Genomic DNA, 20,005 nt, shown 5'->3' with positions numbered 1-20,005 from the left:
TCGGCCAACCATCAGTCTCAATCATCCTCTCTGAGATCAACTAACAACTTTTTCCCCTCTCACCTGATCAAACATCTATAACATCATACTGACCAGATTCATAGATTTGAGCCGCAACAGTACATTCGAGCAGATTTTTATAAGCATCTACGTCTTTCTTCTAAGCCGGTGCATGACACAGAGAGCCCCGGGCGTGATGGCCATGACATGCAGGAGTGCTCGTCCACATACTATACTGTCAGCCAGCCTCAAGCTTTGCTTTTAAGTCAAAAATATTAACCTGTAATGGTGAAACTTTGGAGTTTTACTTCTAATTAAGTGTGGGAAACTGATTCTTGAAACACTTGTTTGAGCCTAGACAACAGATTTAAAGGACCATTACTCTGAAATGTACATATTGTGTAGACTGTTACCTAAAGTTTACAAAACTACTTGGTAGATAGAGGGTTGTAGCTTCATCAGGTCAATTTAGGATCACCATTTCTCTTTAGGATTTGTTTTACTCAAATGCATTGTTTAAAGGAGCTTTTTTTTTTTTAGGAGTGTTGAGAAAATTAACCATGTACAGTAATTTAACTTATAACAGTCCAAAAATGAGTGACACCTAATGGTGAGACTGTACTGTAGACCTGTTTCCTTTGCATACCTGAAAGAATGTCATTTATCTTCATCTGAGTAGCAATTGTGTGCTTCAAAACTCATAATATAAACTACAATTGTTTTGTCCATTCAGGCTTCGGTAGAAACATGGCGGTGCAAAATGCTCTTGCCTCAAGCTCACGTGAAAGCTTTATTCTAAGAACAAAATGACTTAAAGCACTTATGGGTGGTACACTGAATTTCTGCCAATGTACTCTCCAAAAAGTTACACACTGGACCTTTAACGCTAGCTAACATACTGCCAACTCCCTCCATTCACCCTATGATCAAAGCTCCGCCTCCAAATGACTTGAATTGATTGTCTGTGCGAAATTTTTATCTTGTTGTTAAATAAATCCCATAAGAAAAAAATGTGATTCAAAAAGCACCCAGAGAATATACTGTAATGTTGCGACGATTTACAGAATGGCCCTTTAATCACACATATATATCAATTTATATCAAAGACACAATTGGCTCTTTCCCAATTACTACTTTAAGTAGTTTTTTTTCCACATGCATCTGTAAAGAGAAGTTAATCCGACTAATGCTAACACATGGCTACTGAGAAAGTTAGCCTTTCAGCTAGCTCAGATCAAATGGAAGAAGACGATGTTTGACACAGGGGACAACAAACAGGGAGTGTGACTGTCATCATGCACAACCCAGCAGCCACCTGGGGTGGTGACACATGCCACGCCCGAGGAGGCGGCCAGCCACAGTCCAGGCGCCACTCACCAACCGCACGTTCCTCACAACGTCACGTTCCCTCGGCTACCACCGCAAGAGCATCGCAAGTAGGAAGGAAGGCAGAGGCAGAGGGGGGAAAGGTCAGGGCAAACGTCAGCAAACAGGAATTAGATAAAGGAATTAAAAAAAGAAAGAAACAAACAGGGGTCAAACAAGTAAGTGCAGAGAAGGTTACGAAATGGATGCAAATAATGAAAATTAGTGTTTTTAGTCTACAACACCGCGAGGCGTGTTCACAAAAAAGACCAGCGCTGAGGTAAGTAACGTAAAAGAGAGCGCATGACCTCAAAAATGTCCAAAAAACACTCTGAATCCAATTCAACACATGCAACACTGGAGACAAGTCTGACTCAACATTTAGGACATTAATGATCGACTGGAACAAAGACAAAGTAAAATGGACAGGACAGGTGAGCAGGGGGAAAAGGTCAGGAGGTTACAGCAGCAGGAGCAGACGGTCACAGGTCACTATAGCTCACCAGTGTCTCTCCAGAGAGCACCTCCAGCAGGGAGATGAGGTTGTGTCCATCTCTGAGGTCCTCGTACAGGTCGGTGATGTGTCTCTGGGACTGTGGACAGAAGAGGACATTTTAGTTCAGTTTTCAGTGTAACTTATGATGAAACGTCAACCGTGATATCAGTCTTCCAGCATCAGTGTGGAATCACTGCTTTTGTAATCAAACACAGTTCAAACTGCGGCCGATCTCATTGACAATCAGTACGTTTACACGTCAACAGAAAAAAAGGACACAAGTAAACATGTTAGTCTGACTAAAATCTAATTTCTCAAATTATTTATATTGATGCTCTGTCAGCGAAGAGCAGAGGTCTCAAACAGCCACTCAATATCACCTTAAAATGTCTGGTTTTGATATTTATGGTCCATTTTAACGTTCACTTGAGTTTGAAACGCCTGGCTTAAAAAATGAAATATTCTGAAATTAATGGATGGTAGAAATACACGGAATGGAGCTTAACATGATAAAAAACTGCTCGACTTCACTTTGCATGGAAACGTACTGAAAGACAGTGAGGATTTTTACACGAGGTAAAAACAACTGAACAGGAAGAGCACAAACAGCGAGGGACTGGAGTTAATGTCTGATTCTTATGGCCATAGTATGGAATCACTTGACACACAAGGTTAACAAAGTGAAGGAACATGAGCGGTTAGATGAGCCGTTGTTAAGTTCATTTACGATGTTTGCTCTGTAAATGGGCAAAAAAACACAATGACAAGATACAAAACACACAATAAAACACAATATGTGGATCACACAGTTAACGAACCAGATAAAGGAGGAATCACTTCGGTAGGATGTTACATTTTACTGGAATGGTCGACATACTTTCACTATGCTGTATTTTATTTATATTCAGACGTAGTTTCCATATTTAGTTAGAACATCCCATAGTTTTTTTCCTGCAGATCAGATTCTTACAAGCAGCTTACGAGTTCAGGTAAAAATAATAATAAAAAAAAGGTGGTGAGAGAGGATTAAAAATGTACACACAGACATGCAGAAAGAAATGAATGAATGAATGTATGTGTGTCCACTCAGCACCTACCTCTCCCTTCCAGTGCTGATGGGAAAGGATTGAGGGACAGGATGAAGGATGGAAAGAAGAAACAGATTAACGTGAGAAGATATAAAACTGCGGGGACAGAAAAGAGAGGGACAGAAGGAAAAACACGCAGACGCTGGTTTGCATGAGACACGAGACAAAGATGAAGGTTGTTGTCGATTATATCTTTTAAACATCCAATTTGATTACATCCTCCTCTGGAACGTTTTTTTCTTGGAATAATCTGGTTTGTTTTAGGATAAACAATGGTGAGATTAAACACAGATTAAACGTCTGCTCTCATTCCTTCCTATAATCAAATGTGAAGTAGTAAAATACAAACTTTAGAGACTCAGCGATCTGTGACAATTAAGCCTTCTTAGGCTCAAACCTTAATCCCATGACTCTGTTATGACCATGACTCGAAAACACCTCATGTCCATGACAGTTTTGGATTTTTGTTTTCTGAAAAAAGTCCCAGGACCCGCACAGAGGATCGAGGACATTCCCCACATTTCAATAAACACCAGTTCTTGTGTAAAAGACACAAACAAATGGGGAAGAAGATCATGTGCAAACTGTACGCACTCCAAATACAACAAGAAGACAACAACAGCTGCGTATTGGTTGCATACATGAAAATGCAAGATTTTTTCACTTTGGTACCCACATTCCACAATAGCATTTTAGGACTCCCAAAATGCCAATTCCATGTGAATAAAAAGCTTGTTCTCATGTGTACGAGCCCTTAGATTTATACAGCTGCCTGTTTATCAACATAGTTATATGCAATTACTGATTCACAACATTAACCCCTTTGTTTTTAGACTTTATTTGAGTTTCTCTTGTTTGAAGTTGCATTCTTTCCTCTGCTTAGACCAGCAGGCTGCATATTACACAGTGGAAGGAGTGTCTTCCTTTAAAAGGTCATGGGCCAGAACACTTTACATTTTAGCTTTCCAGTGTCATGACTGTGGACATATTTAGCTGGGTGGAGGTGGAGGCTCCTGCACATTCAGTGAGGGAATGAACGTTTCCTGTTTCCCTACAAAGCCCCGAGAAGCCACTCTGACTGTCTGGAGTCCACATGTGAAACCTGACCAACCATGGCTCACAACCCCACTCAGGAAAAACCGCTGCTAAAGCGAGACCAGGTGTTCGTGACTCACTCGCATACAGTTAATACGAACGGCATGTGTGCACAAAAAAGGTGATTTGAGATGTTTTTCACCTTTACCAGAGCAGTTCACTTCAAACAAAATTTGTTTTGTGTTTTCAGGCAACTTTAGACGCGAGACAGTGAGAGACAGTGACTTTTATGGAGACAGTTGGTGTAGTTTATAGATAACATATTACCAGGTTAACCAGGTGTGAAACAGCTGGAATTTATCTTCGGCATACCAAACTTGAAGGGTCATTTAAGGACACAAAAGATTCCTATACGGATACATATAGGAATGTATCACACTCTTGTATTGTTTAAGGAATTATTTGTGTCAGAGAGTGTGGTTGAAGTTGGTTCTTACCTTCATCAGGTGCTTGTTCACCCATTTTGTGAAGGTCTTTTTCTGAACTCGGTCCCGTTCATCTGAGGAGTGACAGAAAAAACAGACAAAACTGTCATTAACAGTGTGGCAATGGTATAGAAGTTTACCTTTTTAGACTCCAAAACATCCATATATGCATTCATTCATAGTAGATGCCACACTATGGTTTATGGTACGTTCCAGAAAGTCTAGCAACCTCACAAACAAGGACATAGGATTCAAAGATGGCTGCCGCTCGTGTCAGCTAAAGCACTCTACTAGCACTGCTGCTAATTGTACTAGTGTCTCATTTGTGTCACAGTAAGTCACTCATACTCATATTCATACCGTTTTTATCCATGGACGTGTTGTGACACTGTTTCTGAATGAAAAATACAGAGTGTTCTCATCTACTGGTTTTACTAACATCGGCTAACAAGTGCTAGCCTGCCATCATACACCTTTTTCAAGGTCACGCTGTTACAGCCCTTTACAGCTGTGGTTAATTTATATGTAGACATAGATATTCCAAAGTATTATTTAATTCTAATTAAAATGTGATATTAGCTATAATTGATTTGTAGTCATGGCCACATGCATTAACAAGGTCCAGGTGGAGTTTTTATTTAGATTCTCTTTTATTTCTTCCAATGTTAACAAACTTTTCACTCATTAAGTTAGTTGTTGTGTAACAAATACAGTCACTACTTCAGTCATCCTTTGGCACTTTTTCCCAAAAGTGAAGACACACCATTAGAACCTTGAAAAAACGCCATTAAAATCCAAGCGTTTTCAAGGACCCATCCAGATCCTGTATCTGGTCCAGTGAAGACTGGAGCGAACTCAAAAAATAAGGAATATTAAAACAGAAGTCATTTCAGATTTTCTATATTTAGAAATCCCACAACCTTGACAGTAACATTTTCCTGTGCGAGCTTCCAGAAAAGTACCAGACGATCGGCAACAAAAAAGTATTTTGTGCAAAACCACAGATTTGGCTGAACATCTAATGAAACCCAACAGGGAAAAATCATTTAATTTCCCACAGTCACAAACTAAATATGAGGGATATTTGTGCTCCTTTAATTAAAACCACAAAACAGAACAATGAACGTGTAACCAAAGACTTATTAAAGGTTGTCCGTCTTTAAAATATGTCCTTCAAAACAACAACAGATAGGCGTAATGCATGGATAACATCTGACATCCGTCAGATTAGCACCTCTACGGGGAAACATGTCCTGACCTGCAGGGCTTGTGCTGTTTTGGCTTTGATTTTTGAGGCTGATTATTGTTTCAGCAGCTACCAGGAGGGACAGTACACATTCAACTCGTCTCCACATAGCAACAAGGAAAGTATTCAGGACCAAAACAGAGACATTTACCCAAACTGATTAAATGGCATGAGACAGTTAAAGCCACTGTGTGTGATTTTTCTTCCTCTATGTCAGTCAGTGATTGCAATTTCAGAGATTAAATGCAAAAAAAAAGTGATAAAATGGAAGGGGAACAGAGAAAACAGAAGAAAGAGACATCATGTCAGTGACTCACAAACACCAGACAGAAAAGTAGAAATAAAACCTCCATTAGTCAAGAATGAGATTAAAGGATCATGACATTAAATCCAGGTTGGATAAGTGAGATTAAATCACTAAAACAATTTGTCTGCAGGACAAAACCATTGGTTTTTTCATGTCACAGTTCCTCAACTCAAACCAGTGAAATACACGACAATCCAACCTCACAAATTTCTGTATAACTGTGTTTGCTTGTTGTCTGTGTTTCGCCGCAGCCTTGGGCCAAACAAAACTTGGGCTGAGGACGTTTCATCTTTTGAGTCAGAGAAAGTTTTGAGATGAGGTGAGAGATATCAGGTGACCTCAGACTGTGTGTGTGTGTGTGTGTGTGTTGCCGCTATGTCTCTGTCATGTTTCCTAAAAAAAAGCAGCTGTGACACGGCTGGAAACAGAATGTGATCTTTTGATAAAATGCTGTTTTTAAGCACCTTTTGGTGCAACTGATCCTTGCATCATATAACACAGTTAAGCTTGTTTTTTTTTTTTTCAAAAAACTGAGATAAAGACATACTTCTACACTTAAGTTATTTATTTCTTGTGTGTTAATCACATATTACAATAGTATGGCAAAGTATTAGGGCCAAACTGAAGGGAGAGAATATGGAGAATAAAGTCGTAATATTAAAAAAAGTCAAACTCCTTCCTCATTTTTTTGTGCAACAGCACACAGATGTAACCAGTAGTAACCAGCCATTTCCTCCTCCACAAAAGAGATGAATTCCTCCAAGTGTGTGTGATTGCTCCTTCCAAACAGACTTGGTTTCTTTTTGGAAGGAGTATAAGTATTTCTTTAAGTAAATCAAAATGTAACCTCTTGAAATGCTTAGAATCTCATAATATTAGGAGTGAATTCGCGAAAGTTTGGCCCTGATACGCCGTCGTACAATAGACTCACTGTGTAATAGACCTTGATTAAGATCTTTAACGACAGAAAAGAACCAGCCGTGATTTGGAAAAACATTTACAGTCTCACTCGTTTAACAAACAGATTTTCTTCTCTGCTGCAAATATTCAGACCAGAGTTTGGTCCAATAAGTGGAGCACACTTATTCTGTCCAGTCTGAGAATGGGTGTCAGCACAGTTGGCCAATAAAAGGAGGAAAAGCGGTGACACATGAAGGGGTGTGGCTCGTTTGATTAAAGGGAGGCAGAAGATGACCACAGACAAAACTGGAGTCAGTGCAAGCTCAGGCTTTAAACTACGTTTATAAAAGAGAGTATATCGTATTCAAAAATACAGAACGGACTGAGCCAAACGCAAACGACGAGAATTGCTCTAAATCAAAGAGACTGTACCTTTCTTGTAACCCTTGAGCATTCCCTGATAGTGCAAGTCCTCGATGAAGACGCCGTCACTGCCCACGCTGTCCGAGGAGTTTCTGAGTCTGGGATCCATCGCCATGCTGCTGCTGCAGCCGCTGTCACCTCAGGGATGCAAAACAAACACAACAGCCTGGAGGCAGCGGTGTCGTCCACTCCTGTGTGAGACGTCCACGTTTCTGATCGCTTGCTTCACACTGAAGGATCCTGTCGTGAAGTGGGAGTGTTCAAGTCAGCTGGAGAACACGAGTCTTCCTCCCTTCTTTTCCGATGTGTCTTCATCTGCTTTCTCTGGGCTTTTTTTTTCTTTTTTCTTTTTCTCCTTTTACAGCAGCTCTTGCAAAATGCCTGCCCGCAGGCTTCAGTGTCAGAGGTTATCATTCAGCACAAAGTGAGCAAGTGAGTGAGTGAACAGGAGGGAAGATTCTCCGCCTACATGGTGCAGCTCTGTCACTTGAGCTCAAACCTCATTAAGGAAAGGAGAGAAACGACACAAACAAAAACACACCTGAGCTCATGATATACAGACGCAGATCTAGTTTGAAGATCCTGTCCTTTTGACATAATAATATCAAAGAAGGCATTTTTTGGGATTTTAGAGTCTGTGTTGAGATTTTTGACGCATCTTGCGCAATCAGGCGCTTTTCTGATTGTTTTGATGCTCCGCCCCCAACCTGACATGCCAGTCAACTCAACGCATCAAACCTCATCAATTGCTCGTCTCTACCTCCTCAGCCGCACCAGAAACCTCTTCTTATCGTGGTACTTGAACGCACCACCTAAATAGATCTAAACTATTCTAACCTAAATAGGTCAAAACTGCTCTACCATATAGCAATTATATATATGTATATATATATATATATATATATATATATATATACATATATATATATATATATATATATATATATATATATATATACATATGTATATATATATACACATATAGATATATACCGCAGCCAAAGCAAGAATATCCATAGGAAACTGTAACAGTGTTACACATGTATATGGTAAATAGTCTGTACGAAGTGGCTAGCAATATTGTCTCACAACAAGAAGGTCACCGGTTCAAAACCTGGATCGGTTTGAGAGTTACTTTTGTTTTCTAATTTTATTCTATTTCAATGCACCAACACACCAAGTCAAATTCTCCATGTGATCGTTGGTTCTCGTTGGGTTCTTCCTCCCACAGTCTAAAAACATGCAGTTTACTGGACACAAAATTGACCCCAGTTGTGAATTTAAGAGCGAATGGCTGTTCGTTGGTGACCTGTGCAGGGTGTGACTCCGCCTCTCACAAGCCTCGCGTGGAGGATAAAGTAGTACACAATGAATAAGCGAGTCATGGATCGGTAGTAAGGGCAGCACAGAGGGTTATGGCTCCCAATTGATTTTGAAGAAGCACATTATTGATCCAGTAAAATGATGGATGCATCCACTGATGACTGAAACTCAGCTGTGTGTGCACAAGGGTGTGGTCAGACCCCGGAGATGCCAGACAAGACAATCACACAGTGAAAAGTGGAGAGAAGCAGCAGAGCAGGACAGTCAAAACAATGTCCTCAGTCTTTTTATAAACGTGGTACGAACTCTGCTCTTCCATGAGGATGCATTTAAAGGAAAACTAGGGTTTTGGTTTCTGTGTCTGGTGGTTTTTTTCTCTGTGAGGCGGGTTTTACAGGAGGGAATCCAGCAGCAGGAAGAATAGAATCTTTTTAAAAGTTCCTAATGAGAACAACCTGCGTGGCGGAGCTTTTGTTTGGAACATGTGGTGTGGTCTTTTTTGGCCTTAGATACGTTTCCAAACTTGTACAAAAGCTTCTGTCCGACCACGCCAGTGAACCGAGAGACAGACAGAGGACGCAGTGAGAAGTGGCTTTCAGATAACTCTTAATGGAGTGACCACACTGCTGCGGGAACAAAGCAGCCATTGTGTGTCAGTGTGCACTCACAGAACAGTGCGCGTCTCTGTGCACGGGAGCATAAAGAAAAGCAGAATTGTTGCGTTTGAATATTTTCCATGTGCATGTAAACAAAACGACTCAACGAATCATCTACAATCATTTCTGATGAACTCAAACGTGTGTGTGTGTTCACACAGTAGTCCACTCTGTTCTGTCACACAGTCCTCAAGTACCCAAATAGTCAAGTACACCTTTCACCTATGTGAACATCAATTCTTCACACACATGCTGACATATAGTACGTCTCTATAAGGGAGAGATTTTTGGGATGCCTAAAAAGTGAGGTGGCTTGTCAGGACTTGAGAAATTGGAGCTGCTGACACTGTAACATAGAACCATCAATCCGGTAGTGAAAGTCCATTTTTGGACCAGTGAAATTACAATTTAGTGTCTTAAAAGACATTTATGTATCTTTAAAATACTGAGGTACAGAAAAGTACCCACTCAAACAGCAACTTTCTGTTTTCTTGCATGAAGAAAAAGTTCATTCTCGAGGTAACAAACAGATTATTATAAACATATTATGTATTAAAAATGGTGGTTAAGAGCATTTGTGCATTGTAGATATTCCACTGCTTTTTCTTACATAACTGCATTTCTAGATTTGTTGTTTTACTGTCAAGAGCAAACCACTGGAGGCAAAGATCCCAATTTTTCTTCTCTCTCTCTTAGGTTACATGATTATCAGTGAAGACTATCAACACCATGCTGTTTGGTACACACTCTGTGCTATTGTGTGGTGTGTTCTCCATTCCCTCTCACTGATAACATGTGCTGATAAACCTGAGCAGTGAGGGATGGTAGTTTTTACAGTCTTTGCATTCCTGCCGAGGGTGCGCCCACCCTGCTCACAGACAGGGGGAGCCGCCTTTCTGCGATAACACCACCACCACCACCGCGGCGACCACCGCCATCGTCCAAATCTACATCTGTGCATGTGACAGCACGCTGAGTCAGCGCCGCCACTGACGACAGGAATGTTGACCAATGCAGGGTTCTCATCTGGCTCCTGACGGGGATTTATGATGGAATGAAGGTGAGAGGAACGAGGAATGGAGGCCCCCCGCGGGCAAAAAAATCTGACAGATCCAACCTGACGCTGCCAAGGGAGAGAGTGTCAAAGCATGCGCCGCCTCAGAGGAACACAGAAATCTGTCTGTTATTATTAGACGGAGGGACTGATGCCAAAAACTAACCAAAGTGGTGAAAGGTGGGAAAAAAAACACACGTGATGAAGGTGAAGGTCGATCATTGTTCTTTTGTACGACGATTTTGATTCAGCTGATTGATGCCACCACATTTTTTGTGGGGGCTGATATTGTTTGCCAATTTTCTTTTGTTTTTCTCCATCTGATAAAATAAGTGTGATTCATTTACTATCATTTTCTTTTATTTATTTAAGGAAAGGGACAATACATATTAATAAACATTATTAATTCACGTTGTAGCCTGAGGCTAATTTACCACCTCCAATCCATCCAATCCAATCCTGTTAATAAAGTGCCAGTGACGTTGTATGATAGTAAAGTGCTAATGTTTAAGACAGGTCAATTATTGTACATATTATACAGTATTTATTATGTTATATTATATTATATATATTAAAATATAAAGCGCATTGTTGCATAATTGCCTGATTGCTTACAGCCCCTTCAGAATTGCACGCAAATTTAAAAAAAAACAATCTAAAAAACCAACAATATTTACCACAGTGGCTCTAACCGGGCTACGTAGATTGGCATTTTACTTTTTTAAATCTTTTTTGTGTCTTTTTAAACACAGGTTCCTTCTCTTGCATCTTTTCAAAGTCAAAGTTTGACTCTAAATATATAATTTTATGCTAATTGGTTCATTCATCCATTCACACACTGCCAACACAGACAAGTGGAACCTGGAATCAAACCCACAACCTTCAAAGTCAAAAGACGACTCGCTCTACCACTGACCCTCAACATATTTCTGAGAACAAAAAATGTGCACAGCTGAGGAATTAACGTGCAGGTGACAAACAAAGCAACACTTTACTTGCAGCGCAGTAATTTAAAGTCTTAATTAAAAAGGTCTGATGAGTGCTGAGAACTTAAAAAGGCATAAGCAGCCACACATGTTGTTTACAGTCTCCTGCTTATGGAAATATGAGGATTTATGACGAGCACATGTGAGAGCCAAGACATAATTAAAAAGCACAAGATGAGCTCTAATTTGTCTCCCTCTGCTGTTGGAGAGGCGTCAGTACAGAATTTGAGTGGAGTCAGCGATCGACCTCACTATAAATCTACTTTAATGTTTAACCAGGAGCCGACAAACGTCTCGTATCAGCTCGGACTACTGTAAAAAGAAAAAAAAACAAGGTCCAAGATCAGTGTGGGCCGTGCTCTGTTTGTTGACTTGTGTCTATGGACAGTCACTATTGATTGTGTGAAGGATTTATTATTTGTGAGAGTGGTTGCCATGGCGACACAGCAAAAACACATGAGCAGCCAGCACAGAATTTCCAAATGAGTGGTATTTTTTGGCCTGAAAAACCTCTGGAGAGCTCAGGCTCTGGATTCTTCTCAGTGATTTAAACGGTCACAGATGTTTTATAGGAAATGGAAAAAAAAGATGTTTGTCACACATTCATAAAGGTAAACAAACATCAAGCTGTGTTTACATTCGCTCGGAGTGAGTTTGTCTGTTTGTAAACATGGATCATGTGAGAAACACGGTTTATTCTCCACATGACATGTCGCTTTTATCTGTAACGTCACAATGAAATGACAAAAACAAAAATCTGACAGTTAATTTAGCGCATTAAGAGTCGTTTGTTTAATTATAATCTAGTTCCTCTTGTTCCTGTATACTGATATTATTTGTGGAAACTGTGCTGGTGTAGATTGAGATTATGGGAGAAATCTTGTATTTGTCGGTTTAAATGTTTGTTAATTTCCATGTTTTGTTTTTGAGAACCACCTCGAATGCTCTAGTACAGTGGTGCCCAAAGACTGGGTCGGGATCCACAGATGGGTTGCGGGAGAATTTTTTTGGGTCCACAAATTACTTTCCGAACTGTTTATGTTCACACGGTTTTTAATAACAAGCATACAATTTAGTTGTAATTGATTTACTATTGATTTGTCATGTTGTAATAAACTTCCAAAAACGGAGAAAATCATCACAATTAGAGTTTTTAGAGTGAGAAGCTGAATATTTATATAAAAAACAAAACAGCTTTTACAGTTTAATTAGCAATTAACTTAGTTGATCTTTCTGATTTATTAATATTATCATTATTGTTGTTGTTGTTGCGATCGTTTCCTTCTGCTTCATATTTTAAATCACTCCACAGTACTTTGTGACTGTGTTACGAAAAGGTGCTATTAATTAATTATACTATAATTAAGCTTATTATTATGATTATGAACAACAATAAATTGAATGTAATTATAAATGTTGCTGCCTGTATTATTGTTGAAATTGTAAATTGACTCTGAGTTATATGTATTACTCTACATTACTGTTGACTCTATTGTTGACATGTTTACACAGTAATGAGAATCCAAAACAACAAATAAACTGGTTTTAAGTTTCATAAAAACGAGAATAAACGTTAACAAAGTAATGATTGAGGGTAAACATGAGTCACAGGCTTCACTGAAGAACCTGTTGGACTGAGCCGCAGGCGATGAAAAGGTTAACGGATAGTATAAACATTAGCAGCCCCTCCCCAACAGAAACAGCTCCTCCTGTTACAGCCTCACTCACACAGATGGAGACACGGACATGGACATACCCACGGAGATGGACCGGAGTGGATCGGACTTACCTGCGCAGCACATGCGACTGTACAGATGAGCTCCGACTTCCCCGCAGCTCATTTCGTGGATGTAGTTTGTTCGTCGGTAGAAAAATCTTTGCTCCATGTCTTTGTGCCAGTGTGGCGCGAGCGTCTCCTCCGCTGCGGCCATTCTGCTGCGCGTTTGTGCCGCGCGTAAACGGGCAGCGCGCCGCGAGTTTTCTCACTCTCTCTGTGTGTAGAACGCCCCCCTTTGTGTGTGTGTGCGCGCGCGCGCGTGTGAATGAGTGTATGTGTGTGGACGCAACAGCCCTCCAAAACTTTTCTCTCCGCGCTCTCCAAACCACATGGAGGAGGAGGAGGGAGGACACAGAAGAAGAAAAAAACGAAAACACAGGGTCGAGTCAGATTGCAGACACTTTGTCACAGCCTCCTTTTGTTTGGTTCAGTCCAGATGAAGAGGAAAAAAAAGCAGCTTCATCATCCTCCTACTCCTCCCCTGCTGCTGCTGCTGCTGCTGCGCGTAAAATAATGATCTGTGCCACTAAAGCGCGCCAGGGAGGGACATCCCAGAATACACACGCACACACTGCAGGGTTATACATACACTGGTATGTCCTTATTTCTTTCAACAAATTACATAACCAGCAGAGCCTCGTGTAATGCAAAGCAGACTAACTCCATAGAGTGGACACATATTGAAACCATTACAAGCTTCGACAGCAGACTCTTCCCTCTTCTCTCTTGTGTCACAGTCAATGTAGTGACAGCTCTCATGCACGAGGGCACAGTGCAGGTCTAATAAATCACCTCCTCCTCCCATGTTTACAACAGCTGAAGGTGATAAATAAGTCCCCGACAGAGGAGTCCTGTTTTCTCTCCTTCCTGGACTAAAATATTTCACTTGCTCAGACAGAAACTGGCACATCTCCAGAGTCATAACACGAACACGCACAAGCCCCATGTGACTGTGAGCACAACAGTGAAAGTGTGATATGGCATTAGGGAGTGGTTGACTTTAAAGAACATTATCAGCAGCTTTAACAACCTGCGACGGAATATGTGAACGTACACCACTGACGATCACAAAAGCAGCCTTTGTATTTCAAAATAAAGTTCATTACAAAGTATTTAAAGGTCCAGTGTCTAACATTTTGGAGGCTTTACTGAAATACATTTAATATACCAACCATGAGTATGTTTAAATATGTGTATAATCACTAATAATAATATAATAGAAAATTGTGTTGGGTTTAATATACTTTAGTAAAGGGCCTTTCTTTATGGAGCCGGCCATCTTGTGCTGTCAAGTTTAATTCACGTTACAAACTGCGAGTCTCTGGTATGTGAAGGCCACTGTAGTTAATTAGAATTAAAGTATCCATCCGCACACTGCAAGAGAGGGGGCGGGGCTACAATTTGGTTTCAATTTGTCCGACTCATTTCTAGGTCCGCCCACTTAAGGTCTCTCTGCAGACAGACCCCTCTCCTTAGGAAAGGGAAGGATGAGGGGATTAGTCTTTTGTGTTTTATAATCTACAGTATCACCACTAGATGTCACTAATTCTCTCACACTGGACCTTTAATTATTTTCCTTAACATCTCTTCTTTATTTCTCGACTTGAAAAACAACATAGAGAGAACAACAAACTTCAATGTGGTAGTTAATAAAAATAGATTTCTTACATTCAGCAATCTTATTCAACAAATACAAGAGCAAAATAGGTGGAGCTATGACATCATTGTTCTCCCAAAGTTGCGTATTGGTCATAGACGCAAAAAAACAAGGGTGGTGTTTTGAGATTCTCTCACTCTGGGACCCAGTGTTTCCAAGAATAGCATTTTAGGGGCTCCCCAAAAGCCATTTCTGTGTGAAAATAAAGCCAATAACTTTTGTGGATTCTCCTAAACTTGTTCTCGTGTGTAACGGCCTTTAATTACATTGTACTTGTGCAAGATATTCCATGGTATTATAGTTACAACCATATTTTTGTGGGTTTTTTTTTACAGTAGCTTCAATGTCTTTGTAGATATTGTCAGTTTTAAGACGACAGATTTGCAAATTTAAACAAACCATAATAAAATAAGAATGATATCTAATCTACTTAATTCTCTAATGGCCTTGATACGCAGAGTTTATGTTGTACAACAGATGGCAAGCCTGACTTAAAGAGAGTCTTACCACTGATGTGTTTCAAATTACTTAAGTTATTGTTGGGGCATGTGAGGACGTGTCTGGCACGCAATTGTTTTACCACTCGGAGTGTCCTCAGACAATGGCCTGTTGTTTTTTTTACCCCAACACTTTTCAGTTATTCAGTTGCCCTCCTTCCTTAAATCTGTCATTTCTGCCAACAGTGAAAGGAAAGTGAGTCACAGCTGTACACCGCATGCCAGAATAGAAACCCAGTCCTCCAGCGTGCTGTATTGTAGCACACATGGCATGTGGTCGAGCAGAAGCAGCCGTCAGTCGTCCATGAACACTGGGTGTGGCTTCCTAAATGGTTTTGAACGAATTCAGTGTTGAAAGACGCGTTTGAGACGAAATCATTAACCAAAGTGTCAAGACAAGGGAAGAGTGGAACACCCAAATAGACACGCAACGAAATTTCACGTTGAGATCATATCTCACTAAAGAATAATCCATTTATAAGATTATTGCAATAGTTTGCAAATAGTTCTCCTGTGACCCATCTGTGGGTCCCGACCCAGTCTTTGAGAATCACTCTACTCATGGATACACCGCTTGAGCTGTACCATATCATTTCAAGGGGGTTCAAGGGAGTTTGGAAAACTCCAAAAACTAGTTTGGGGACGGAAAAAAATTATCTATCTGTGGGTCCCGACCCAGTCTGAGAATCCCTCCACTACAGCATAAACCGCTTAAAATGTACCATCTCAGTTCAAGAGGGTTGTGAATACTGTGAAAATGTGTTCAGGGACCCAAAGGAAATCTCCTGTGAGCCATTTGTGGGTCCCGACCGCGTCTTTGGGAACCACTACTTTATAGTGACACACACAGTCACTTGGTATGTGACTCTTTATCTATGCAGCCACATGGAGACCAGATTCCTTTAAAAGGTCCCAAGGTTCTCCGTAAGGCCTCGTGGAAGGAAAAGCAAGCAGCCACCTTCTTCCTCTGGTTTGTTATGACATGTCTCCGGGATACTCAGTCCACCGTCCGTCCCCCACCGTCCGTCCCCCCCGTGTCAGGTTTATTACCCTCAGCCAGCAGACATGTGTGGCGCTCCATGAGCTTTTTTTAAACCTGGCTCTGGGTGAAATCCCTTTTGCCTACTTTCACCTTCCTGGCTGTTTCAAAGGCACCTTGGTGCTGCAACAATATGTGGCGCAACTTACACAAGAGGTCAAGCTGCACCTTAACCATCGGACGTATTGACACGTACTGTAGACGCTGATTTGTGCTGGACCTGAAATGTAAACAATGACCTCACATCCAGACAAACAGAAATCAATTGACACCGTCTTTCTACGCCTGCGGTATAAATACATCTTTAAAGTTCAGACAGCAGCCGCTTGGAGGAAGAAACACGGCCACTGCTGATGCACAGAGTGTAGAGTCACGGTCCGCACTGCGGCAAGCACACGGCTGAAAGCAGATCTCCTCAAAAGCCAAACGGTTGAATATTGACAGAAGGTAGAGATAGCACTCGGCTGACTTTTGCAACGTCATGTTCTCCCTCAATTTGCCAGTCAAACGAGTCACCCGAGTGTTTGTTCAGTGCCTCAGCTGAACTCATCTCACAGAAACACACGGTCACTCATGTTACACAAACGGACTTGGGCTGGAGATACAGTCCAACCTGAGAGTTGTATAAATCATGCTTTTATCTGCACTTGTGGTTTACGTAATGAGCCTCCGTGTGTGCAATTTAGCTTTCAGGAGGAAGAAATGCTTTTCAAATTGGTTGATATTGATGATTATTGTGATAAATGTCTGAAAATGAAAGAAACACTTGGGGAAATGCACAAATCAGAGGTAAAACCTTCATTTACACACACAGTTTATTGGCGTTGTGTTACATTACTACTAAAGAAAATCATATTCACATCAAGGAGAGCATCTGTGTCTGCTGGTTCTCATCTCATCACCTATGAAAGTTACTCAACCGGTAATAACAAACTCAGCCAAGTCACAGTAAATATGTGCTAAAGGTGTGTCTTCCTTGACTTCCTTTAAAAATGGACTCTTGAATTTACTAGACCACTGGGAGTGATAACATAAATAAGAACACATCAGTGCCAGGCTTCAGTCGAGCAACTTTCAAAACGCGCATCCTCTTACTAATGCTTTATATTCTGATCATTATAATGTGACTTAAGGCTATACTTCATTGTTTTCAGCAGCTTTATTGTGTCAGTCTCTTGTGGTAAAACTGGTTCTCATTAAACTCTGAGCCAGAAAAGGCACACACATCCTTTATCTCGCTGCACCTGCAGACTGTCATCCAGACATCTCTTTAATTCACCTCAGGGTGTGTGGCTTACACGGGTGTGGCCACCAAGCTGTGTCAATACTAAAAACAGACGTCGCTGAGGTGTGTCTGGTGACGTGAAAAGCCTGGGACAGCTGAAGGTAACCTTTAGGCTCCTTCTTTACCACTGGTAGCACATGAGTGCTGCATAACTTAAGAACATTCCAAGAAGAAACCGGCTCCTCAAGTATATTTACATGCCAGGAGAAACCACAACTCAGGGCAGATGAATAGTCTCTTATCAAATCCCCTTAAAGGGCAACACAACTCAAGCAGAAGCTCAGACTTTGAGAAAGTTTTTAAAGGCACTTTTCAAGAAAAGCCCACACACTGTTCAGGTGTGCACAACAAAACTCTGATGATGCCAAAACAAAAAAGTTCTCCAGCTCTGACGTCACATAACTTCCAGTCAGCAATTACAGGGTTAACTGCAACAGCTCCAAGCCAGAGGAAACTGAGACTATGAGGTGGAAAAAAAAAGGAGAAGGGAGGGTGGGGGGGAGTGAGGAAGAGCGAGAAGGAGTGTGCGCCACAACAGCACACAAGTCAAGAGAGCAGCGACGGCCGCTGAGGAGTGAGGACAGCCGGCAGAGAAATTTATTTACACAGAAAAGTTGCTGAATTCCACCTTCCACTTCTCTCCGGCTCGTATCTGCGACTCTCTCAGCCTGCTCTTACCTTTCTTCTTGCGAACTCTCCACTGCCAGACCGCGATCAAGGTAACAATGTGTCCCACAACCACTAGGGCTGGGAACACATTTCCAGGGGGGCTTGCCGGCATCGGGCCTGGTACAAAGTGGAGAGTCCCAGACTCTGACGGCAGGTGGGCGGGAACACGAGAGGAGGTGGGGGAGGAGGGAGGGTTAAAGGTGAGGAGGGGGAGTGGAGGCAGCGCCTAGGGGTGTGTCGCCTTCATAGACTTAAAAACGAGCGCTGCAGCCAAGTTGTCCGTGACTTTTACAAGAGAGAATGGAACAAACGGACACCCCTCCCTCTCTTCTCTTCCCTGTGACTCAGTACAGAGTTGAGAGATGTGGCCAATCTGCCTGCCTGCCTCTCTTCCTCCCCCCTCCCTCCCTTCTTCTCTCCCTTTTTCCTTTCCCTGTACTTTACAATTCCCTCTTTCTTTCTCCTCTCTATTCTCTCTTCTCAGTTGTTGGCACTTAGTTTTACGTTTGACTCTAATTCTCCTAATTTACAGTATTGACAAAGCTTGAAAAGAAATTTTATCCTCTTACTTTCGTCCTACAGGAATTGCCCCACCACTTTCCGAGCTGCAAACTATCTGCAGGAGTTAATAATACATAAGGCACACACGCACACACAACACACTCAGCCTTGATAAGAAGCTTTGATAAGAAGCTAAAAGTACAGTCCTATTCCTTATGTTTATCCCTACTGTTCTACCTCTTGTCCTTGGAGCCAAGGAACAAGTTAGAAGTTGGGACACCCTTTCAAAAACATGTATGCAGACATGTTTTTGCCAAAGATGGTAACAGTGTCCTTGGTTTTGGTTAATCTGGGACAAAATGTCATAAATCTTTGTTTGACGAGTGCCTCTTGTCCATTTTTTTTCCCCCCAGATTAACCAAATCCAAGGAAACTATTATAGCTAGCTATATGAGTTAGCATGGTGTATAGCTACACTAACCACAACAAAACATGTTTTCAGTCTCTTCTGCCAGTTTTCATACAGTTCTAACACGGAGGTACTATAGTAACGGAAAATGACTTGACTGATACCAAACTGAGTGGAGTAGAGTCTAGTCGAGCATAGTAGTGCTAGAACTGTATAACAGAAAAGTGCCATAGTACATTTATGGAGGATGAGCCGATACAACACTCATTATCGATATCTGATATCGAACAGATAAAAATGTAGAAATCCGATGCAATACATGTAAATATGTACAAACAATAAAATAAATAAAGTGGGCTGTTTTAAATATTATTTTACACAGTAGGAGAATTATTTCTCAGAAATAGCTTGAAATGGCACAAACTTTTCTTGTTAACAGCAGGTGATATTGTATCGGTAGTGTGTGATATCGGTATTGGTATCGGACATGAAAAAGTATATTGCGCCATCCCTACGTAAAATTTACTGGTCCACCAATATCCCCAAACACTGATGATGTTTTCTGATACGTCTATAGTTCATGATAACGATATTTTTTGATCATGGCACGTTCAATTTCTACCAAAAACTCGCGTCTACTTTCGTCACAATGTATGACAGCCTTGGTGTCTCGTTTCGTTTTATCCACTTCTCCTAGTAACCGACTTCCAAGGAGTAATGAGAAAGGTGACTGGGCCAAAGTCTGTCAAAGTTTCCACATCATTCCTTCTATATTGTTTCCCTTTTACTCGCTGAAGCTTCTTCGCA

General features: G+C 41.1%; 1 protein-coding gene across 8 annotated transcripts in view; it reads right to left on the bottom strand.

Annotated features, from left to right (window-relative positions):
- pleca (plectin a) overlaps positions 1 to 20,005 on the bottom strand; it is a 112,874-nt gene that overhangs the window by 35,145 nt on the left and 57,724 nt on the right. For 5 of the 8 annotated variants that reach the window (XM_044052582.1, XM_044052573.1, XM_044052577.1 and 2 more), the window contains 2 exons: positions 4,482 to 4,543; positions 1,869 to 1,958 (listed from right to left, as the gene is read on the bottom strand). In XM_044052582.1, the coding sequence (XP_043908517.1) occupies positions 1,869 to 1,958; positions 4,482 to 4,543 (152 nt within the window). Of the gene's footprint in view, positions 1 to 1,868; positions 1,959 to 4,481; positions 4,544 to 7,354; positions 7,856 to 13,153; positions 13,311 to 18,297; positions 18,417 to 20,005 lie in introns of those variants that run through there. The other 3 variants (XM_044052576.1, XM_044052574.1, XM_044052575.1) reach the window with 3 other exon arrangements.

This window comes from Solea senegalensis, linkage group LG20, assembly GCF_019176455.1.
Source record: "Solea senegalensis isolate Sse05_10M linkage group LG20, IFAPA_SoseM_1, whole genome shotgun sequence".
Classification (NCBI taxonomy): domain Eukaryota; kingdom Metazoa; phylum Chordata; class Actinopteri; order Pleuronectiformes; family Soleidae; genus Solea; species Solea senegalensis.
Note: the sequence above shows the minus strand (reverse complement) of the source record. Positions and strands in the feature narration are given on the sequence as shown.